General features: G+C 38.2%; 1 protein-coding gene across 1 annotated transcript in view; it reads right to left on the bottom strand.

Annotated features, from left to right (window-relative positions):
- The window catches only part of LOC131401469 (myeloid cell nuclear differentiation antigen-like protein), a 69,893-nt gene that overhangs the window by 25,333 nt on the left and 19,096 nt on the right, over window positions 1–25,464 (bottom strand). The window contains 1 exon segment of the mRNA XM_058536818.1: window positions 23,973–24,075. Within this exon segment, the coding sequence (XP_058392801.1) occupies window positions 23,973–24,075 (103 nt within the window).

The raw sequence follows: 25,464 nt of genomic DNA, 5'->3' as shown, positions 1-25,464 counted from the left end.
GTCTTTGTTAGGACTTTTCCTCTGGAAATCACATTCAGAATATATACCCCAATATTGATGAGGCAATGTGTACCCACCCTGTGTGCCACACAGTGCACAAATCAGCCACCCTCAAGCAGCGCACTTCTGGATTAAAGAGTCCATATCTGGCACTTTTGGAGAATGATGTCCTTTAAAATGAAGTATATTTTTTGTATATTATGTACATTGTAGATGCAAAATATAATGTTCTAATACAATAAAAAAGAGTATAAAGAAGAAAACTTAAAAAAGAAAGCAACCTATGACTCAGATACAAAACTCTTAATATGCTGAGCTTTTTCTACTGAATCTATTGTTTACATGAATGTCTCAACATTTACAATATCATTATTAATGCCTCCTAATTGTTTGTTAGAGGGTCTCTTTACTTCAATTTCCAGATTTAAATTTAAATTGATTGGTCCTTTCTTCCTTTTCTAGTCTTGATGACCTTGAAGGAGAGATAAGAAGACACTAGCTCTGCTTATATTTCTCCCTTGAACCACACTGTCTCCCCTTCCCGTAGGCCCCATCATTCCCCTTTTCCTTCTCAAAGACAGTTCATTCTCTCTCCGCATTTCCTTCAATGCATGACCTTCCTTTGAACCTTTCCCCACTTTGATTTAGACTCTGAAAAGAGATATATTCACGTGCATTATGGACACATCTGAATGGGGCAGAAGTTCCACAAAGGAGATAAGGGCGAAGCACAGGGTAAGGGGCTGGTTCATCCAGTGCATAGCATTGCAGGGAAGTCCTAACAGGGGCAGAAAGGAGAGAACAGGGGCCATAGGGAAAGGGTTTTTCTCAATGCAATTACTGTGGTTTAGGGATAGAATATAGGAAATCTTGAATTAAGGGATCTGAGAAGTGGAACAACTAATGTGCGTGTACATGTGTGTGTGCCTGATTATGTCAATATTTCTATGTGAATTATTTGCATTAAAATCTTAGCTTTGATTAGTGTTATCAAGAATCCCATGGAGGACCTTCGTGTGTGTGTGCATCTGTGTGTGTGTTCCTATGTTCACGAGACTGATAGTGACATGCCATGAAGATCCAACCACAGCTTATCATGTGTGCAAGGATGTGTATTTTAATAAAGACAGATACCTTTTGTTCTAAGACGCAGTTATTCCCGCCTCAGGGACCCTTTTATTCATTTGTGTTGGGTATAAACTCTGTTAAGCTTCCACCTCACTAAACTCTTTCTTTTTGATGCTTGTTATGTATCATTTCTGGTTTTCCTTTGATTCTCTGTTCAACTCTTCTCATTCTCACTGTATTATCTGCAACTTTGGTTCACACATTTATATTCCCTGAAACATTTTATTCTCTTGCATTCTCAGTCTTAGTGATTGATAACACCATTTATCTAGTTGCCTATGTTAGGAACCTGGGAATATTCTTTGATTTCTCTTCTTTCTTAGCACTATCTCTTAGTTTGTCACAAACACTTGAGGATCTATCGAAAAAAAAAAATATATATATGTTTTTAATATCATTCCAAGTCTCCTTCTCTTTCCTCTTCTTATCTGGACTTCTGAAATTGCCTGCTGTGCTGTGCTGGTAGACGAATTCTTTAATTTTTAGTAGCATTTGCCAATTTCCATGGTATAAATACTACTACCTGCGTTGATTTCATGATGCCCAATGTTTAACCACTTGTGTGAAAAATTCCTGAATATTTAACCATTGGTTCTTCATAGCCGTGGAATGAGTAGATTCCAGCACACTGCTGCTTCCAGTTCATCTACTGTCTCCAAATATGGCCTCACTCTAATGCATTCCCCAGGATAATTGCCAGAATATTTTTTTACTAAAATCTAAAAATGTTCAAGCATTCTTCTACATATGAACTCTCAATTATTTACCTACTTTTTACAATGAAGATTCAATTTCTCTGTTTCTGACATAAGGCAGCTTATTCTGAAACCCCGTCTTACCTCTCCAACCTAACATTCTCATACCCTTTCACATATACCATAGTCTCAGTTGTACAAAATTATTTACGTTGTTGCACACTTTTGAGTATTTGCATGCGACGTTTCCTCTGCCTATGAGTATTTCCAATTTCTTTACCTTACTAAGAACAATATTACCTACCGCATATTGATTTCTCTTGATCTACCAGGAGTGTGATAAATGATTTATATGTACTATCTCACTTAACTTTCAAATCAGCCTATGATGTATAGACTTTCTCCATTTTAGAGAAGGCTTTCTAAGCTATTTCCCCAATGATGTACAACTGGTGAATGATGGAGCCAGATTCAAACCAGGTCTATCCTCCTCCAAAGCCATTGCTCTTGACCACTGAGCAAAAGGACTTTCCTATGCTGCTCATTTCTACAAATCTTTTATGATTTAGCACAAGTTTCATATCCTTTTGAAGCCTATGTGACTATCATTTCCTTAGTCTCTCTTAACAAAATTCCCCATTTAAAACACTAGTATATTGTTTGCATTCTCATGCCTTGTGCTCTTGCTGGACTTTATGTAAAACCACAGGAACATAGCCTTCCCAAAGCCTGAACAGAATTTTTTTCCTCTTTGGAAAAGTAATGTTTTTCTATCCAACTCCCATCTGTAGGAAACTGAATTTCAGATATAAGCTTTGACCTCTGGTCTGTTGTTCTGAGTTGAAGCAGAAGAGTTGGTTCTTGTCTATGTCCTCGTACTGGATATTGTGCCAACTTCCTTCCCCACCTCCTCAACCTTTTCTGTATTATTTTGCATTTGGTAGATAGTCTTATTCATATTCATCTATAGAAGGTGATTATATTGTTATATTATAGGGTTATAGGAAGATGAAATTCCATAGACTCGTTGGGATGAGTGGAAGTTGGGGTGCTAACACGAAGTGAGAACTCAGTTAAATTATAAGATGGCATTCGTTCCTCTCCAACTTGAATGCTTCTCCTACCTAGTTCTTCTTCTCTGGAACTTGCAGTGTTTGTCTCAGTTTTCTCTTCTTTTACTTTTATTTTGCCCCCGCACGATACCATAAAAGCCAAACAATTCTAGTGGTGGAAAGGGCATCTGTAGCTCTAAGGATGATCTCTCCACTCTGAGTGGAAGAAAGATGAGACTCAGTGTTGGGACAGGAGAGGAGAGTGAATCCCTATGAAAACATCAGGGATGATGTAGATTAGCTCTGTCCCATGTACATGCCTAGAACTGGCTCCATGTACCTCATCTTCATAGCGTGGCACAGGGAAAGTATATGAACAAATGGCATTTCTGGTTCATCCAAGCTACCCTTCTCTCACCTTCACTGTAACGGACAAGACATACTTTCCCACCTCTCTGCCTTTCTCTCTGCTATTTCCATCCTCTGTTTGGTCATTTCATCTAAGATAGACCATTCTCCAGAAAGGCTTCTCTGACCGCCCTTGGTGGAAGAAGAATGCCTTTACTCTGCTTTGTTTCAGGACTTTCTCCTTTTTGCTCTCAAGAATTTTTCTATTATTTTATACTAAAATTGGAGATGAGATTCTTCACCATTTCAAATAGTGAACTTCCAATCTATCCTAAATATCTAATTTTTGGGATTCTTACCACAGATTACTGAAATCTATAATTACTGAGATGTACTCAGCAATTACTACAAATTAAATTGGAACTTTGGTTTCTTAGTATTTTTGTCTTGCTTTTGGATGCTGATATATTGAAAACAGGGAAATAATTTACAAGTGATGGAGAGAAGGTGTTTGAGTTCAGAATTTCCTTTCCTTTTAGTTTTAGGTTTGAGCTTAAGAATCTTTGGCCTAAGATAAGAAGATTCTATGCACCCAAATAAATTTTCCTGTATTCTTGAAATGTTTATGATATCACCTCATGAGAGTTGGAAGAAAAGGAATAAAAGGGAATTATTGACATGCAACACAGCAGAAAATTAGCAGAAGAAATATCTACTAGCATGGTCTCTCTTTTTCCCCAGCCATTTACAGATGTAACATTTTTAAGATTCTGAGTTCAACTCTAAATTAGAGCAAAAATTAAGATAGCTTTTTTATATTATTGTTTTTGTTTGTGTGTATGGCAAGAACATCATGGCTTCTCCCACATGTTTTCTATGGGCTAAAGAAGATCATGTAAGTTATGATATAATCACATAGTGCTGTACAGGTATACAGATACGGTTATGTGTTATCTAATGCACTTTAGAGAAGGGACTGATTGTGTCTTGCATTATATTTTTCTCAGCTCTCTGAAGCTAGAAGGTGTAGCTCTTAGAGATGGCCTCAAGGTGGCAGTAATTACACGTAATTGCAAGAAGTAACCCAGAGGCCTGCACAAGAAGTGAGTTATGTTCCTTTACAATAGCTCTAAAATTCCACCCTAGGTCGTTCTTGGGCCTACTTTGGATGGAAAAATGTATCTGTGCTCCATGCTACCCTTAACTATTATAGTAGGAAGCTAGTTTTTGCTTTGCTTCCTGTAGGTTTCATCTTTCAGTCTTTGTTGAAAGTTCTCTCTGCATAACCATTGCATGACTGCACACAGAGTGCTAATCTGATGTTCTCTTCACAACCTCACCTCCTGTGAAGTAGAAGAGATCTGGAAAAATCTCGAATGGAGACAGAGGTAATAATCAGTAGATGGGACATGCTTTTACAGAAAGAGAGAGAGAAAAAAAAATGAGGACACTTAAGCCTGAAAAAAGAAGCTGAAAGAGAATGTGCTCAATGTGCATAAAAGTCCGTTAAGATTAAAATAGAAGGTTGAAAATGATAAACGAAAGAATGACTTAAAAATCTACATGTGAATATTAAGGAAAATTAAAGCTATATGGTGAGCAGATATGCACTTCCATGAATGTCTTGGTACCTCTAAGTGTAGGATGAAAAATGACTGATGTGATGTGGTAGAATGGTATGTGATTCCCTTGGCCTCTCTTGAGTCTGTTTCCTCTCCTACACCGTCAACACAGAAGGGAGACGTTATCTGCATACCTCTCTGAAACAACTGCATTGTGGAACTAACTGACCATTGGAAGGTTAATTTCACTTCTTCCTAGAGCAGAGATCTCTCTAATATCCCTGAAGAGACATTCACTTTGTGTTCTTTGAAAGGTAGTGACAGAGAACCCCTTACCTCATAAGACTGCTCATTGTACTCTTTTTTTATTTATTGCAGTAACTCTGGTTTATAACATTGTATAAATTTCAGGTGTACATCATTATACTTCTATTTCTGCATAGATTACATCATGTTCACCACCCAAATACTAATTACAGCCCATCACCACACACATGTGCCGAATTATCCCTTTCGCCCTCCCCCTCCCTCCTTCCCCTCTGGTAACCACCAATCCAATCTCTGTCTCTATGTGTTTGTTTATTGTTGTCATTATCTACTACTTAATGAAGGAAATCATATGGTATTTGACCTTCTCCCTCTGACTTATTTCACTTTGCATAATACCCAAAATGTCCATCCATGTTGTCACAAATGGCTGGATTTCATCGTTTCTTATGGCTGAGTAGTATTCCATTGTGTATATATACCACATCTTCTTTATCCATTTGTCCCTTGATGGGCACTTAGGTTGCTTCCAAGTCTTGGCTATTGTGAATAATGCTGCAATGAACACAGGGGTACATGTATCTTTACACATTGGTGTTTTCAATTTCTTTGGATAAATACCCAGCAGTGGAATAGCTGGATCATATGGTAGTTCTATCCTTGATTTTTTGAGGAATCTCCGTACTGTTTTCCATAGTGGCTGCACCAGTTTGCACTCCCACCAGCAGTGTATGAGAGTTCCCTTCTCTCCACATCCTCTCCAACACATGTTGTTTCCTGTCTTGTTAATTATAGCCATTCTGATGGGTGTGAGGTGATATCTCATTGTAGTTTTGATTTGCATTTCCCTGATAGTTAATGATTTTGAACATCTTTTCATGTGTCTGTTGGCCATCTGTATAGCTTCTTTGGAGAAATATCTGTTCAGGTCTTTTGCCCATTTTTTAATTGGGTTGTTAGTTTTTTTGTTGTTGAGATACATGAGTTCTTTATATATTTTGGAGATTAACCCCTTATCAGATGTATGGTTTGCAAATATCTTCTCCCAATTGTTAGGTTGTCTTTTCGTTTTGTTGATGGTTTCCTTTGCTGTGCAGAAGCTTTTTAGTTTGATGTAGTCCCATTTGTTTATTTTTTCTATTGTTTCTCTTGCCCGGTCAGACATGGTGCTTGAAAATATGTTGCTAAGACTGATGTCGAAGAGCGTACTGCCTATGTTTTCTTCTAGAAGTTTCATAGTTTCAGGTCTTACATTCAACTCTTTAATCCATTTGGAGTTAATTTTTGTGTATGGTGTAAGGTAAGGGTCTACTTTCATTCTTTTGCATGTGGCTGTCCAGTTTTCCCAACACCATTTGTTGAAGAGACTTTCTTTTCTCCATTGTATCTTCTTGACTAACAAAGAACATACAATGTTCTTTGTATGTCAAAGATTACCTGTCCATAGATGTGTGAGTTTATTTCTGGGCTTTCGATTCTATTCTATTGATCTGTGTGGCTGTTTTTGTGCCAGTATCATCCTGTTTTGGTTACTATAGCTTTGTAGTATATTTTGAAATCAGAGAGTGTGATACCTCCAGCTTTGTTCTTTTTTCTCAGGATTCCTTTAGCTATTTGGGGTCTTTTGTTGTTCCATATAAATTTTAGGATTCTTTGTTCTATTTCTGTGAAAAATGTTGTTGGAACTTTGATAGGGATTGCGTTGAATCTATAGATGGCTTCAGGAAGTATGGACATCTTAACTATGTTAATTCTTCCAATCCAAGAGCACGGAATATCTTTCCATTTCTTTGTGTCTTCTTCAATTTCTTTAAGCAATGTTTTTCGGTGTACAGATCTTTCACCTCTTTGGTTAAGTTTATTCCTAGGTATTTTATTATTTTTCTTGCAATTTTAAATGGGACGGTATTCTTAATTTCTCTTTCTGCTACTTCGTTGTTAGTGTATAGAAATGCAACTGATTTTTGTATGTTGATTTTATATCCTGCAACTTTACCATATTTGTTTATTACTTCTAAAAGTTTTCTCGTGGATTCTCTAGGGTTTTCTGTATATAAAATCATGTCATCTGCAAATAGTGACAGTTTCACTTCTTCCTTTCCAATTTAGATCCCTTTTATTTCTTTCTCTTGCCTGATTGCTCTGGCTAGGACTTCTAGTACTATGTTAAATAGGAGCGGTGAGAGTGGGCATCCTTGTCAGGTTCCTGTTCTTAGGGGGATAGCTTTCAGTTTTTCACCATTGAGGATGATATTAGCTGTGGGTTTGTCATATATGCTCTTTATTAAGTCGAGGTACTTTCCTTCTATACCCATTTTATTCAGAGTTTTTATCATAAATGGATGCTGTATCTTGTCAAATGCTTTCTCTGCATCTATTGAGATGATCATGTGATTTTTGTTCTTCATTTTATTAATGTGGTGTATCACATTGATTGATTTGCGAATGTTAAACCATCCCTACATACCTGGAATAAATCCCACTTGATCATGGTGTATAATCTTTTTAACGTATTGTTGTATGCGATTTGCTAGTATTTTGTTGAGGATTTTTGCATCGATGTTCATCAGTGATATTGGCCTGTAATTTTCTTTTTTTGTGTTGTCCTTGTCTGGTTTTGGTATCAGAGTAATGTCGGCTTTGTAGAATGAGTTAGGGAGCTTCCCCCCCTCCTCAATATTTTGGAAGAGTTTGAGAAGGATAGGTATTAAGTCTTCTTTGAATGTTTGGTAGAATTCACCAGGGAAGCTGTCTGGTCCTGGACTTTTATTTTTGGGGAGGTTTTTGATTACTGTTTCAATCTCCTTACTGGTGATTGGTCTATTCAATTTCTCTACTTCTTCTTGATCCAGTTTTGGAAGGTTGCATGATTCTAAGCATTTATCCATTTCTTCCAGATTGTCGAATTGGTTGGCATATAGCTTTTCATAGTATTCTCTTATAATCTTTTGTATTTCTGAGGTGTCTGTTGTAATTTCTCCTCTTTCATTTCTGATTTTACTTATTTGTGCCTTCTCTCTTTTTTTCTTGGTGAGTCTAGCTAAAGGTTTGTCAATTTTGTTGATCTTTTCAAAGAAACTTCTCTTGGTTTTATTAATTTTTTCTATTGCTTTTTTAGTCTGTATTTCATTTATTTCTGCTCTTATTTTTATGATTTGACTTCTTCTACTGATTTTGGGCTTGGTTTGTTCTTCTTTTTCCAGTTCCTTTAGGTGCATTGTTAGATTGTTTATTTGAGATTTTTCTTGTTTGTTGAGATAGGCCTGTATTGCTATAAACTTCCCTCTTAGAACTGCTTTTGCTGTATCCCATAAATTCTGGCATGTTGTATTTTCATTTTCATTTGTCTCCAGGTATTTTTTGATTTATTCTTTGATTTCTTCGTTGCCCCAGTCATTGTTCAGTAGCATTTTGTTTAATCTCCATGTATTTGTGGCTTTTCTGATTTTCTTCCTATAGTTGATTTCCAGTTTCATACCGTTGTGGTCAGAAAAGATGCTTGGTATTATTTCAATCTTCTTAAATTTCTGGAGACTTGTTTTGTGGCCTAATATGTGATCAATCCTGGAGAATGTTCCATGTGCATTTGAAAAGAACGTGTATTCTTCGGTTTTTGGATGGAATGCTCTGAATATATCTACTAGGTCCATCTGTTCTACTGTGTCATTTAAGGCCAATGTTTCCTTATTAATCTTCTGTTTGGATGATCTATCCATTGGTGTAAGTGAAGTGTTAAAGTCCCCTACTATTATTGTGTTACTGTCTATTTCTGTTTTTATGTCTGTTAATAATTGCTTTATATATTTAGGTGCACCTACATTGGGTGCGTAGATATTTACAAGTGTTATATCCTCTTGTTGGATTGTTCCCTTGATCAGTATGTAATGCCCTTTTGTGTCTCTTTTTACAGTTTTTGTTTTAAAGTCTATTTTGTCTGATATGAGTACTGCTACCCCAGCTTTCTTTTCATTGCCATTTGCATGGAGTATCTTTTTCCATCCCTTCACTTTCAGTTTGTGAGTGTCTTTAGGTCTGAAGTGTGTCTCTTGTATGCAGCATATATATGGGTCTTGTTGCTTTATCCATTCAGCCACCCTATGCCTTTTAATTGGAGCATTTAGTCCATTGACATTTAAAGTAGCCATTGATATGTATGTACTTACTGCCATTTTTTAACTTTTTTTTTCCCTCAGTGTTTTAGTAGTCCTTCTCTGTTCCTTTGTTCTTCTATACAGAATTGATGGTCTCTTTAGTTTGACCTCTGTCTGAAAGCTCTACTCTTTAACTCCCCTCCTCCCTCCTTTTATGTTTTTGATATCATATCTAACCTCTTTTTTGTGTATTTGTATCCATTACGTTCTTAACATGCAAATAGATAATTTTTCCTATTTGTGGTCTTCTCTTTTCCCCTTAAATCAGTTCCTTTAACATTTCTTGTAGTACTGGTTTCTTGTTTACACACTCCTTTAATTTTTGCTTGTCTGTCAAATTTTTGATCTCTCCTTCCATTTTGATGATAACCTTGCTGGGTACAGTATTCTTGGCTGTAAGTTTTTTCCTTTTAGCACTTTAAATATATTGTGCCACTCTCTTCTAGCCTATAAGGTGTCTGCTGAGAAGTCAGCTGATAGCCTTATGGGGTTTCCTTTGTATGTAACTTGACTTTCTCTTGTGGCTTTTAGGATTCTCTCCTTATCTTTAATTCTGGACATTTTGATTATGATGTGTCTTGGTGTGGGCCTCTTTGGGTTTATCTTGTTTGGGGCTCTCTGTGCTTTCTGTACCTGGATGTCTGTTTCCTTCCTTAGGTTAGGGAAGTTTTCATCTATTATTTCTTGAAATAGATTCTCTTCCCCTTTGTCTTGCTCTTCTCCTTCCAGGATACCTATAACATGGATGTTAGTGTGCTTGATGTTGTCCCAGAGGTCCCTTAGACTGTCCTCACTCTTTTTAATTCTTTCCTCTTTTACCTGTTCACCTTGGGTAATTTCTTCTAGTCTTTCGTCCAGCTCGCAGATCCGTTCTTCTGTATCCTCTACTCTGCTTTTGAGTCCCTCTAGTGAATTTTTCATTTCCAGTATTGTATTCTTCATTTCTGATTGGTTCTTTTTTATATCTTCCAGTTCTTTGTTGACATTCTCACTGAGTTGATCTATTCTTCTTCCCAGATCATTGAGCATCCTTAACACTCTTTATTTGAACTCTCTGTCAGGTAGGTTGCTCATTTCTGTTTCACTTAGCTCCTTTTCTGGGTTTTTGTCCTGTTCTCTTACTTGGAATATATTCCTTTGCCTTCTCATTTTGCCTCTTTCCCTGTGCTTGTGTCTATGTATTAGGTAGGTCAGCTACGTCTCCTGCTCTTGGATAGGTGACCTTATGTAAGTGATGGCTTAGGAGGCCTGCCATGTGCTTCCCTCAGTTCTCAATGTTCCAGGGGTGACCCCTATGTGGGCTACGTGTGTCCTTCTGTTGTGGCCTGTTTGCTCTCCCTGCAGGCGCCCAGGGAGGCCGAGTTATGCTCCTGGCCAGCTGTTGTAATACTCAGCTGCTTGTAGTTGTTGTGGGCCCTTCAGTCTCTTTATCAGGTGTGGGGAGCCCCAGCACAGTTGGCTGCAAGTTCTAATACCACATTTGTGTTGCAGTATTTCTTTTAAGTGAGTAGGCCCCCAGCATGGCAGGTTGTTAGGCTCAGGGCCTTACACTTGCTATAAACCTCCAGCCTTTAGGTCTCTTGTCAGCTCTCTGAGGATTGCAGCTGGGTGGGGCTGGCCTCCGGCACAGGAGCACTCAATTGTTTCAGGCTTTGGAAGGTGGGTCAAACCCCCTATGTGGGTCTTTGAGAAGCACAAGTCTTCTGCAGCTGACAAGCCCTGCAGCCCACAGGTCCACACACACCGTCAACACAGTCCTGCCCCGTGTGCGTGCCCCCACCTCCCGAAGCGGACCCAGTCTCTCCAAGGCGGGAGCCCCACACACTCTACCACAGCCCCACAGTCTCCACCCACTCCTTGTGCACGTCCTGCCCCACTGAAGTCGGCTCAGTTGCCAGGCTGCAGAGAATCCAGTCACCAATCTATGCAGGCCCACAAGTTGCCTGAGGGCTTGTTGTTTGGTGGGGCCAGTCTCTAGGGTGGGCTGCCTGCCCTGGCTGAGCTGGATTAAATCGATGCTCTAGTGGGTGGAGCAGACCTGGGCTAGCAGGCCCCAGGGAGGACTCCAATGGCATCTGTGTCAGCACGCCCACACCAGGCCACAACAACGGCCGCGGCCAATGTCCCAGTCCCTGGATAGGTCTCACCCCTCACCGAGTTGCACTCAGGGCCTATCAGGTGAGTCTCTTTTCACCAAAGCACTGTGCACCTTTCTTTCTGGTGATTTTAGGTTGCTTTCTGAAACGGGTGAGTTTGCACATGGGCCCTTTAAGAGCCAATTTTAATTTCTTTGTGAACCAGCTTTCCTGGGGGTGCTCCCCAATGTTTTAGTAGCAGGCAAAGTCAGATATTATGCCACTCACCTTGATTGTGCTGGGTCCACAAAATGCCCACAGTGGGGCCCTCCCCTACTCAGGGACTCGCGCCTCCAGGGAGGGCTACGTACCTGTGGGCTGCTCCAGGGCCGCCGTGAAGCACTGCGGCTTGTGAAGGCGGCATTTTTCCTCTCCAGAAGGGAGTTTCTGCCTCTTCCACCTCAATTAGGATTGTCCGTTGTTGCAGGAGTTCCTCTTATCCAGTTTTCAGTTCTGTCTCAGGGGTAACTTTTCCACGAGTAGTTGTAAATTGGCTGTGTCCGCGGGAGAAGGTGTGTTCAGAGTCTGCCTACGCCGCCATCTTGAGTTCCCTCCCCCTGCTCATTGTACTCTTAAACAACTTTAGTCATTAAATCCTTCTTCTTTCCAGTAAATTCAAAGTGATTGCCTTGTTACTTTAGCCCAGAACTTCTCATTTCTCTCAGAAACAACATCCAATAATTTTTCATCCCCTCATCTGCCTGTGTCTTAAATAATTGAACATGGACATCTTGATGTATGGTCTTTTTAAAATCAGTCCTGGAAGTTGGCTTTTCATGATGAAAAATAATTTTCCCATGAGCCTGGGTGACCCAAGCCAGATTATACAGCTGTGTTATGGTGGCATTGGTGAGAAGCCAGCATGCCATCCACCCAGCCATCCATTTATCCATTCAGTAAATGTCCATTAAGCTTCTAATTGGTAACAGGAACTCTTGCAGGTTCTGGTGATAAAACAGGGAGTTAAAAAACAAATCCAAATTTTATAGATCTTACACTCTACTTCAGGAGGTAGACATTTTTCTTAAAAGCAAATGAATGAATGCAATAAACTGACATAAGTGCTCTGAGAGAAAGGAAGATGATCCCTCAAGGGCCTGTGACAAGGGAACTTAACAAAAGCCAGGAGTTGGAGTTGGAGTTGGTCAGATGAGGCTTCTCCCCTCTCTAAGAGTGACCCTTGAGCTAAACTCTGAGAACTGAATAGGAGTGAATTGTGTCTTCAGTCAGAGGGATCTCCATGTGAAAAAGGCCTTGTGACAGAAAGTGTTGACTTGCTTAAGGACATGAAACAAAGGCAATGTGGCTGAGGTACAAAGAATCTCCAGAGATTCTTTGGTATGAGATGCTCTTTGAGAGAAACAATGCAAAGCCTTCCAGAATATGATTAGAATTCTGTCTTTGTTCAAGAGAAATCAGAAGTGTTCAGATGGGTTTAAGCAGGGGTGTGATACCAGGTTTGCATTTTGATGTGCTTGCTGTGGGTTTGTGTGGGAAAAAAAATTTAGGGGTCCGTTTGAGTTTGGGGAGAATTACTATTGCCATAGGTCTGGAAGAGGTGATAGTAGTTTTGATTAGGTTATCAAAAGGAAATAGAGGGAGAATATATTGAATTGAAAGAGATTTGAGTAGAAGTGTTACAAGTTGTTGAGAGATTGGAAATAAAAGATTAATGAGTCGGCATCGTCAGGGAAGATGCTTTGCTTTCATTGAAGTAATTAAGGATAGCAAGGTGAAATATACACATATAAATGTATATATACACACATTGTACATATAAATATATATTTATGTATTTGTATATATTACTTTTTGTTGTAGTATATCACAAGCAAAAAGTACACAAGTCTTAATAACACAGAGAAATAAATTATCAAAAAGTAAATAGAAGATAATATACCACCATCCTGGTCAATAAATAGAGTTTTATTAGCATCTCTGAAGTTCCTTTTTTGTCCCCTCCAAGACTCACACTTACAGATAGCCATTATCTTGAATTCTAACACCACAGATTAGTTTTTCCTGTTTTTAAATATAAAAGGAATTATACAATACAAATTACTTTATATCTGTCTTCTTTTTTTCAAAGATGTTAGTAAAATTCTATCCATGTTGTAGTTTGTAACCATAGTTTATTCATTTTATTGCTGTATAATATTTCTTTTTTTAGCTTATGTATATATGTAAGCTATATGAATATTTAGCTCACATATATACATGAATGAAAGTCTACTGTTGATTGTTATTTAAGGTCATTATGAATAGTACCACTCTGAACATTTATGTTCATTGTGAACATTTATATTCACTGTGAACATTTATATTCATTATAAATATCATGAAGATCCTGCACATGTCTCTTTATAAACATATACTATATATAGTATAGTATACATGTACTATATATATACATATGCTATATACTATATATATAGTATATATATTATATATATATTATTGTGTGTGTGAAACTTTCTCTTAGTTGTACACCTGTGAATGGAATTTCTGGATGGTGAGATAAATATATATTGAATTTAGCAAATAGTTCTAAACTTTTTTCCTAAGTGGTGTACCAATTTGAGAATTCTATTTAATTCACAGTATTTTTAAAAAATCTGATTAATTTTTAATGAATATTTAACATTTATAAGAGTATCTCAATATTGTTTTAATATGCATTTTTCTGATGACTTTTGAGAATGAACACTGTTCATATGTTTATATGTTTATTGGCCATTTGGCTATCTTATTTTATAAAGTGATCAACAAGTGTTTGCTTACTTTTCTGGTGGTTTGTCTTCCTTTTAAAAATGTATTTATGGGAGTTATTTAGATTCTGGATATCAGTACTTTGTTTTATATTTTTACGTAAGTTATCTAAAAGTGAACCCACCAGGGTACACCACTATCCCAGTCAATAAATGGAAATTTATGTATTCTCTGTTGCTTGCTTTTCAAACTCTCAATGGTATCTTTTTATGAGTTGATGCTGTGGTATGGTGTAAAAATGGCAATCCTACTGTTACACTGTGATGGTGCAGATATATATCACAAGGTGGATTTCTTAACTCCCTGAATCTGGGCATAAGCATTTGACTTGCATTAGCCAATGGGACATTAGTAAACATGATGAAAGTAGAGGCTTGAAAAGTGCTTGTACATTGCAGCTTGCGTTGTCTCATTCCTGGGAAACCTTCCGCCCTCCTGTGAACTAACCTTGCTTAGCCTTTAGAGGATAAGCCACCACAAGGAGTGAGGCCCAAGTCATCACAGTCTTTCCAGGCATCTCAGCCAGGTCCCAGGCATGTGTGTTAATCCATCTGATCACTCAGCTTTGCCTGAGCCAGGCAAGATCAGATGAACTACTCAGACAATCTACAGAATTATAGGAAATAATAAATTTTTGTTGTTTTGAGCCACTAAGTTTTTGAGTGATTTATTATGAAGCAAAAGTTAACTTGAACACCTCCTTCCAGGCTTTGTGCTATTATTATTATTATATATTTACTTCTATATGTTATAAACTACAGAAGACATCATCATCATCATCGTTGTCATCATCATTATTGTGGTATTAAACTGTCAATATTCTTTGATATTTACCCATAGATTTGCCTTCCTTTAATGTTCTTCATTCTTTCATGAAGTTCTTGCTTCCTTATAGCATTTCTTTCTTTCAGCCTAAAATGTTAACTTTATTATTTCTTGCAGTAGATTTCTGACTATGACGTATCTTCCTAGATCTTGTCTGAAAATATCTATATTCGGTTGTCATTTTGGAAGATATTTTCACTGGGTATAAAATTTGAATTTGCAGTATTATTCTTTCAGTTCTTTACAGATGTCATTATAATATCTTCTGGCTTTCATACTTTCTATTAAAAAGACAGCTATTGGTCTTGTTGCATTTCCTTTTTTTTTTTATTTTTTATTTTTGTGAGGATGATCAGCCCTGAGCTAACATGCATGCAAATCCTCCTCTTTTTGCTGAGGAAGACTGGCCCTGGGCCAACATCTGAGCTCATCTTCCTCTAATTTATATGGGATACCACCACAGCATGGCCTGACAAGCAGTGCATTGGTGGGCACCCGGGATCCAAACCAGCGCCACCAGCAGTGGAACATGTGTGCTTAACCGCTATGCCAAGGGGCCAGCCCCTTGTTGCATTTCCTTTTAATGTAACACGTCTTTGCCTCTCTGCTTTTAAGCTTTTCCCTTTGTTTTTGTTTTTAGGCAGTTTGACTGTGATGTACTGAGTTATTTTCTTTGTGTACTTTCTGGTTGTGTTTTATTAAGGTTCTGAAATCTGTGTGTTGATGCCTTTCATCAGTGTTGGCAAACTCTCAGTCATTATCTCCTCAAAGATTGCTTCTGCACCATTCTCCCTCTATTCTCCTTAGAGAATTCCAATCACAAGACGTGTTGGACGTGACCTATGTATTTCTTACACTCTCTTCTGGTTTTCCATTTGGTTTTTTTTCCTTATGATTCTGTTTTAATAATTTCCATTGACCTGTTTTCTAATTAACTAAACTTGTCTTCTGCTATATGCAGTCTTCTCTTCAATCCATGCAATATATTATTAATATGAGATATTGCATTTTCATCTCTATAACATACAGTTGGTTCTTCTTTTACAGATGTCAACTCTATGTTGAAGTGATTCATTTTTATCACTGTTGTGTGCATCATTTCCTTTACTTTCCTTAGCATGACAATCATAGTTATTTTAAGATCCATGACCACTAATTCCATAATCTTGTCATATGTGGGTTTGCTGATATTGTCTACTTTTTTTTTTAACCATTACTTTCCTCTTGAGCAACATGGCTCATTGATTTTTTTTTTCCTTTATTGGTGTTTTCCCACTGCTTGTGAATAGTATTCTTATAAATAACCTTTTTCCATGTTTTGTACTTGTTTTTCACGGCAGGGTCTTTTCATAATAACCAAGCCCACAATTTTCCCAGCAGAATCTCTTCATGTATCATTATATTTCTGTTTTTATATCTCTGAAAGTATTTACCCTACTGCCACAATAGGGTAATACACCTGTACTCGTGTGTGCATGTGTATGTGTGTGTGTAGGTAAAGCTCCAAAACAGGTTTTGACTCAAGATTACTTCATTTCATTCTTGAAAGAAAATGATATTTAAATTTTCTCAGCTGCCTACGCTCATCTCTTCTTGCTTACTGTGTATTTATTTATTTTTAATCAGTCAATAAGAAATACAACGGGCAAAAAGAAACAAAGCTAGTGAAAAAGAAAAGTCAAACTGAAATGAGCCCTGGTGCCTCTGCAGCTCCCAGAAATAATGTCATGGAGCAACATACTGTCCATGTACAATGAGTGGGTACAGTGGCTTGGTCTTTGTAAGAGCATCCTCTAGTCACTATTCTTGCCATTTTCCACATTGGAACCCTCTGTTCTTTATCTCGTAGCATGCAAGTAAAGAAAGCAAAGCTATAATATGCAAAGTATATCTGTGTAACAAAAAAAGAAATAGCTTCAGATTCATCAGATTAAACACCTATTGATAACTCCTAACCTCTGCCAGGTCCTGGTCACTTCAACACATTGTTACAGGTTGGATTCTGTAAGAGAAAACTCTGGGATAGACAGTTGTTTTCAGGAAGTATATTTTAGAGTGATCACTGGATTAGTACCTGTGGGGGGTGAAGTAGGCGAAGTGGGAGAGTTGTCACTCCAATGCAGTTGCAGCAAAGACCTCAGCCAATCCCACAGGGAGCTCAGGAGCTGGGAATGCCTTTCGGAATTGTCATGGTTTGGAAGGAGGGGGCAAGACCTATATACACCTTCATTGACTAAGGTGAGGCAGCCCTCCTCAGACAAGAGTAATGCCTTGAGAGGGTCTTGGCCTCTGTAAGAATGATTACTTTGGTCCTGAAGTGGAGCAGCAGGTAATATGTGAGAGACTCACCATGGAATTCACCACACACATGCAATTTCATATCCTGTGAGGCAGGTATCATAGCATTTTATAGATGTATGTACTAAGAAAACTGATTATATTTGTTACTTTCTCTTTGTCTAGAGCAGCCACTCACTCTGGACTTGGTCCAGAACCATCTAGAGTTGTCAGGGAGATAATATTCAAGTATTGATGCCTTCTGGTCATCAGTAATGAAAATATACATTATCCAACTATGGATACATGGTACCAAAGAGAAGAAATCTTGGAATGGACCTAAGTGAAGCTCAAGTTTTCCCAAATTGTTTCAAATAGAGTCTGTTGCCTTGTCCATCAGGGTCTTCTTATGGATGGGCATTTTCCCACACTCCAGGTCCCATTAGAGATCCCACTCAGCAATTCCTACACTTGGCCTTGTATGCTTCTGATTTTCCTGTGTTCCTCTTTGACTCCAGACAGCAAATTGCTTTTTAAAAGTAGCATTTGCTTCTCAAACAGACTGCCCCAATTCTCTTATCTCTGTTAATTTGGAAAAGCTACAAAGAAAAGAGTTACCTATAATCCTATCACCTAGAGAAAGCTATATTTGATATTGCTAAATATCTCTTTAGTGTATGTATGTGTGTGATTTAACTGTTTATTTATCCAATAAGAAACACATTATTTTTTCTGTTTGCGTCCTTTGTAGTTTTTAGGTCAATTATAACAGTTTATCATATTATTCCTCTAAACCAGTTTTAATATTATAGTATAGTATTATGCTATTTGAATTTACCATATATTATTTAACTAAATTCCTGATTTTGGATATTTAAATCACTTCAATTTTTTGTAATTACAAGTAAGATATAATTCTTTGGTATAAACCTTAGTGCATAGTTCATTATTTCTAAGGATAAATTCTTAAACATAGAATTGATTCTCCTTTTTAGTTCTCCCTTTACCTCACTTATAGGATCTCTGACCGAGGTCAGAGGACAGAGGCCTGTCCAGGCCACTGAGCTCCTTTACTTTTATACCAGAGTAAAATGAGTACTCAAGGCAGTATTGGGTGGAGGAACAAGGATATCTTGTGCCCAATTGGAGTTGATAGAAGAAGACAGAATAAGATTCACCCGTTTGCCTTAGTTAGCAAGGCATCAGATATCTTATGGGCTCTTTACGTGTACTAGAAAAGCAAAGATTCAGATCAGGGAGTCTGCCTCCAAAACCCGTGATACTGTCTCATCTGAACACAAGACTTGACAGCTTCCCTCTGCATTGTCTTTCTATCTAGATAATTCTAAATCTCAGATTTCTTTCTAACCCATTTATATGTCTTTTCCTTTGATTCCATCTATCTTTGGCTGGCTTTCTGAGGTTTAACATTGTGAGTGAAGTGAGTTTCCCTCAATAGTACCTTCTTTACTCACGCTGTTGTCTTTCTTCTGTTATCTTCAGCCTGAGCAGAAATAGATGGTCCAGCAGGAATCTATCAGGGAAGAAGGGTTACAGAAAGGCCCTGTGACAGTCATAGTGTTGAAAGCAATGAAGCCATTCGAATTTGAGACCCAAGAAGGAAAGCAAGAAATGTTTCATGCTATGGTGGCTACTGAGAGTGAATTCTTTTTTGTAAGAGTTTTCAACAAAAAGCTGAAAGATAAATTTACTTCAAAGAAAATAATTATAATATCAAAATATTATTGGCACACTCATTTCCTGGAAGAAAATAGTGCCTCACTTGTGTCTGATGTCAAATCTGAGCAACCAAGCAGTGTCCCAAAGCACTTTATCAGAAAAGCTTGTCAAAACACAAAAGTCAATAAGCTTCAAGCTCAGCCCCTTGCAGCAATTGTGAACGGGCTGCTGGGAGCCCAGAACGTAAGTTTCTATGTATAATTTTGTAGTGATTATCAAAAATAGCTTATTTTCCACTATGAGCCTGAAGATGCTTTAGAAATTATTCGTTTCAAAGTCTATTTATATATAAAGAAACTGAAACACAGCCCAAAAAACTGAAGATCTGTGGAGTGATTGTGCCAAAACCGAAATACATTAAAAGTGTTTTTATTCTCACGAAGCTGTCACATTCCTATTTCAGCTTCCTTTTATCTTTGTGGCCTCTGAAAAAGAGATTAATTCACACACAAATAATGTTTGCCCTCTTGGTTATTTTTGTATTTTATATATATGATCTTTTTTTAAGTGGCTATTGCTGTGAACACAAAATTACTGTAGTTGAGTGATAAACCAGATTAACTGACCTTGAAGACCAATAACTAGGGCAAGATTATGGAATTGTGATTAAAAGAAGAAAACAGAAGACAGAGTTACTATGAGGAAATTTATTAGAAGTGAGATATAGCGCTTAATTTTTATTAAAGTCAAATTGATAGACAACAATTGTGTTTTTAAACCTTTAAGAGAAAATAATATTGAAAATCATGAAAAATGATCCATGTTTTCCTAAACTGCAATTCTTTCAGTTTGAAATATTAAAAATTCTTTTCTAGAATAATAAAAATGAAGTGAGAAATAGAAAGTATTTTGACTCTGAGACTCGGGGGAACTAGCCTGTATGATTACTTCTTTGGGTCAAGAAAAGACCAGAGGAACCACAGAGAGGGAACCTGCTGACCTTTCCTCCAGGAGCCTTAACAGAAGCTCTCTGGTCTGGGGTTAGTTGCGGGGGAACTGATAAGGAGAATCTGTCCTCCTGGAAAATTCATGCCCAAAACAACCTTGGATAAGAAGGGCATGTTCTTTACCCTAGTTATGAACCTTCGATCTGGCCAACCATCCACAAATATATATTCATTTAGCCCATTAAATTAAACCTAAAATACTATCAATCTTCTAGACAATTGATCAACACCTTGCTCCTTTTTGACTTGGACTTGATTGTGAATTATTTCTTGTCCTCAATTCCTGTAGGGGAGGAATAGTTTTCCCTTCTTCCCTCCACGTTCTTTGGCTGGTCTAACAATTAAATTGACATAAGACAGATTAACATGAGAAAAACAAATTTAACTGTGTACCTACAGGAGTCCTATAAAAGATACGAGACTCCTAGACAGCCCAGCAATTAAGGCTTATATACCGTCCTGAGCTAAGAAGACAGGGGTAAGGGTCTGGGGCTTCAAAGGGCAGGAAGACAATTCACAGAAAGATGAAGAAAGCAGGTATTTGGTAAACAGATATTTATCCTGCCATGCAGATAAAGTTTTTCTTATATAAAAAGTTGTCTCTGGTAATAGCTCTTGTCCTGTCGCAGGCCCCCTGTCTAAATTCTTTCAGGCAGTTAAGGGAAAGGTAAAAGCGTTGCCTGACTTGGCTGGGTCTTAATTGCTTTCAGCTCAAAGCAATCCACATGTCTAAGTGGCACAGGTTGGGGTGACTTATTTGGCTCCCCTTTTAATCTAACTCTTATTTAGTCTCTTTACTGGATTTTGCATCGTTTGTTCATGTCGCTTCTGGATTTGTTGCTTTAAGTGACTCTCCTCTGACAGGGAGGAGGAAATTTCCCCATTATCTCTCCTGAGTTTCTGTAGCTGGACTAATAATAAAATTTAACACAAGACAGATTAACAGGAGAAAAACCAATTTTGTGCACATGGGAGATCATAAAAATGATGCTCAGAGAGTGACCAAAAGGCAGGCACCTTTACATCATTTTACGCAAAGAAACTGTAAGTTTGTGAGGATTTTAGAGGACTAAGAAACCTAGGTTTAAATGCTTAATAAGTGAGGAATTTAAACAAGGATTGGATTTGGGGTAACAAATTAGCAAAAAATAACATGGTTTATTTACACGGGCTTCTCATCCTGCTGTGGGGAGAGTACCTTCTATATGGGAGGTTTATTCCCTGCTTTCAGAGGGAAAGCAGAGACTGGACAGTCAGAATGTGTTTTTTCAACTTACTCTAGTGACTTTAATTCAAAATAATCAATATCACACTGTGGCACTTCTTGGAGTGCCCTGTTCTGAACCCCTACACCTCCAACTCCAGCATCTTCTTTCTCTTGCGTCTTCTGGCTGCTGGCCCTGGAGAAGCTCTGTCTTCTCCATCTGCCACCTGTTGGCTCTCAAGGTCATCCTGGCCACTTGAAAGAAGAGAGCTTGGGACTGGACAGATGGACACAGCAGGCAATATGTTCTAAGTAAACACAACTTCTCATCTACCTGAATTTGTTAATATCTATTAATATATACCAGCCAATTTCTTTTTTTTGTGTGTGAGAAAGATCAGCCCTGAGCTAACATCCATGCTAATCCTCCTCTTTTTGCTGAGGAAGACCGGCTCTGAGCTAACATCTATTGCCAATCCTCCTCCTTTTCTTCTTCCTGAAAGCCCCAGTAGATAGTTGTATGTCATAGTTGCACATCCTTCTAGTTGCTGTATGTGGGACGTGGCCTCAGCATGGCCAGAGAAGCAGTGTGTCGGTGCGCACCTGGGATCCGAACCCGGGCTGCCGGTAGCGGAGCACGCGCACTTAACAACTAAGCCATGGGGCTGGCCCCCCAGCCAATTTCAAACTGGATTTTTTTCCTTATATTTCTTTCTGGAGGCTGAAACTGACACTTTTGATGTCTGATGGATGGTGGCATTCCTCAATCAAATTATCAAAGGTTAGGTGTTGATTTCATTTTACAGAAAACGGAACAGAGGAATCATATATTATTTACCTAAGACACAACACAGGCAGTGTGGGAGTATTGGTGCTCAGACAAAAGAACAAAATCAAATGTGAGGATGGCAATAAACTTAACCTTACGTTCTTTGAGCTATCAAAAATTGGAGAAAAACAGCAGCTGAAATCTGGAGTCTACAGTTTCATTAAGGTGGGAACTGCATGGAGGAAAATCAACTCTCCTAGGGACTCATTTGCTGTGTTTGCTTTCAGAATGCTGGATAGGTGCTATTGGACAGGACATGGTGTGGAAGACCCTGATATGTCGTACACCTGCATCTCAGATAACTCAGGAACTTCCCTTTCAGGAAATACACAGCTTAGGTATACGGTTAAGAGGATATGGGCGTCACAAGAAAGAGACACACACTGTGATACCCACACAGCTCAAAGAGTTCATCAGTAACATGGTAAGTCAAATGCAGACAGTTTGCCCAAAGTTAGGAAAATTATTCTGACAGAAGTATTTAAAAATAGACACAGACCATGTACACCTTAAGGTCACATTTCACAAAGTCAGTCCAGCCATCTCTGCACCTACCATGGACCAGTGCAGACCCCTCTTCCTGCTCTTCCAGCTCTCCTTCATACCCATCCCCCGGCCACCGCTTGGTCCTCTTCCTCATGTCTCAGCATCGTTTGCACTGACAGTTGTCTCCCTTTGTAAGAATGGGAGTGAGGACTATGTGCCCTTGTTAAGGAGGAGTGTGTATCTCAGGCCAAATATTATCTTCAGGAGAATGATCCAAGAGTAAAAAATGTACCAGGATGGAGGGAAGTAAATAATTTTAGAGAAGAAAAGAAAGCTGCCCTTTAGGAGGACAGAGTCACTGCGAGCAGAGGCGGGGTAACTGATCAGCTGTCTCTTAGGCTATATATACGTTTTCTCCAACTGGGTTATTAAGGCAAAAACACTGAAATGAAAAGGATCAATTTAGATCAACTGGTCTAAACAAGATTTCATTGAAGAATACCTGAGACAGTCCCTTCAACCAGATCGTGAGCTACCTGAGAGCATCAGTACACAGGTTCTGCACCCGTCCCACAAATTAGTCAAGATGGGATGATTGCTGGATAAAGAATTCCAAGATTCCACATATTAGCACAATAAAAGTTTATTTCTCCTTCATTGCAGTCAGGTTTCGTTTGGCATAGGATAGGGCTTTGCTCTATGTAGATATTCAAGGATATTATAGTTGTTTCATCTCTGTTGAATGAATAAAAGGATTAATGGAAAATTTGTACTATTTGTAGTTATACAAGTCAATATACACTAAGGAAATAAATAAAAAAATTCACAGGAGAACAAATACGAAAAGCTTGTAACATGAAAAGATTGTCAATCTCACTCATAATCTGAGACACAATTAAACAATGAATAAGACTCTGCTTCCACTTAGAGTGTAGAACGTCAGAAAGAGTCTTGCTTGCCTGCTTACAACAATAAAAGAAAGCCATGTGATCTGCAAAATCACAACATTTTCTGAACCCTTTGGAGACCAGAGGCTGCAGGGTGAGGATCTAATCAAAAAATCTAAGGAAAGAGAGACATTTCTAAAGAGAGAAGAGGTGGAAGCACCTGTTCACTTGGTGCTTCTAGATACCCCACAAGACAGAAGGATTCAGCTAGAAATTTTATTGAATCACTCAAGGTTGACATTGGGCTAATGTATATAGAACAACTGGGAGCTTCAACCACAATTAGAATTTGCAACTACTTGCAGACACTCTCAATGGAGCTCATTGGTTGATCATGAGAAAGATTAGGGACAGGCCTGGGGGAGGAAAAGATTAGCCACTGTGGGAAAGACATGAAGCCCTGCCTGAATCCTTCCCTACAGAACAAAAAGACCTCTGGGGGAAGAGAAGCAAATTCTGGCATCTTAGGGTACCAATGAAGACCTATTGAACCAGGGTAAAGAAAAGTTGTTCTACTCCTAAACAAAGGGAAGAAATAGGCTCTGGGTGCAGAATATAAAAGGTTCTCCTACAGTGAGGAGAGGGACAGGATCAGCGGTGAAAGTCTCACCCCTAAGACTCAGGGACACAGTGCCTGCCGAAGACTGAGGCTGAACCAGGACAATAGGGAACTCCCCCGCTACTCTTCCTGCAACCTGCTGCTTACCACCAGGCTAAACAAGCACCAAACAAGCACTAAACAAGTTACAGCATTTAACTACTAGGGGATGGTCAAGAGCATGTACAAAAACATTTTCTTAGGTTTAGGAGTAAAGGGAAGAAAAGATGATGGTATAGCACTAGAGGAATTTGAAGCATGTGGTGTACTGAGAGTAAATAGAAACAACAAATATCAAGCCTAGCTCTACTCCCAACCAAATGAATTCAACCACCATGGTAAATCATAGCAAGAAAACATCCATGTCCATTTCCAGGCATAAATGCTATTCACCTCAATCTGTATTGTCACAGATGGCTTTCAATAAAAATTGGAGACACACAAAGAAAAGAAAAATAATCGGAGAGACAGATCAATCAAAAGAACCAAAGTTAGATATGATATAGATGTTGGAACTCTCAGGTAGAGTATTTAATATAGATGGACAACATGCATCGTCAGATGGAGAATTTCAGTAGAGAATTGGAAACTAAGAGCAAGAATGAAATGGAAATGCTAGAAATGAAAAACATCATTACAGAGATGAAGAACACATTTAACCAGATCATCAGTAGACTTTACACAGCACGCAAAAGAATGAATGAACTACAGATAGATCAATAAAAATTACTCCAATGGAAACACAAGGAGAAAAAAATGGAAAGAAAAAAACAGATTAGAGTATCTAAGAGATATGGGACAATATCAAGCAGTTAAAAATATCTGTAACTGGAATCCCAGAAGGAGAACAGAGACAGAATGAGGCATAAGGGATATTTGAAAAGAGATGAAGGCAAAGAATTTCTCAAAACTAATAACAGACATCAAATCACCACAGAGCCATGAATCTCAGAGAACGTCAAGCAGAATAAACAATAATAATGATATAAGAATAATAATCAACCACATACACACTTACATATATCATATTCAAACTTCTAAAAGGCAAAAGACATATGGAGAACCTTGAAAGCAGCCAGAGAGAACAAAGACACCTATACACGTGTACAGATGTGAGAATTACAGCAGACTTCTTGTGAGAACCTACTTAAGCCTGAACACTATGGATTGACATCTTTAAAGTTCTGAAAGAAAAAGACATCTGTCAAACCAGAATTCTAAATCCAGTAAAAACGTTGAAACATGGAAGAGAAATAGACATTTTCAAACCAACAAAAACTAGAGTAATTTATTCATAGGGGAACTGAATAGAAATAAGTGTTAAAGGAAGTGTTTTAGGCAAAGGAATATAATATCATACAGAAATTTAAGTCTATAGAACAAAAAGAAGCAAGCTAAAAAGGAAGGCAATATAACATTTACTTTTTCTTATTTTAAGTGATCTATAGGATAACCCATGTTCAAAAAGAGGATTGGCAACATTTTTCTGTAAAATACCCAATAG

This window comes from Diceros bicornis, chromosome 4 (genome assembly GCF_020826845.1).
Source record: "Diceros bicornis minor isolate mBicDic1 chromosome 4, mDicBic1.mat.cur, whole genome shotgun sequence".
Taxonomy (NCBI): Eukaryota; Metazoa; Chordata; class Mammalia; order Perissodactyla; family Rhinocerotidae; genus Diceros; species Diceros bicornis.
This window is presented reverse-complemented; position numbering and strand designations above follow the sequence as displayed.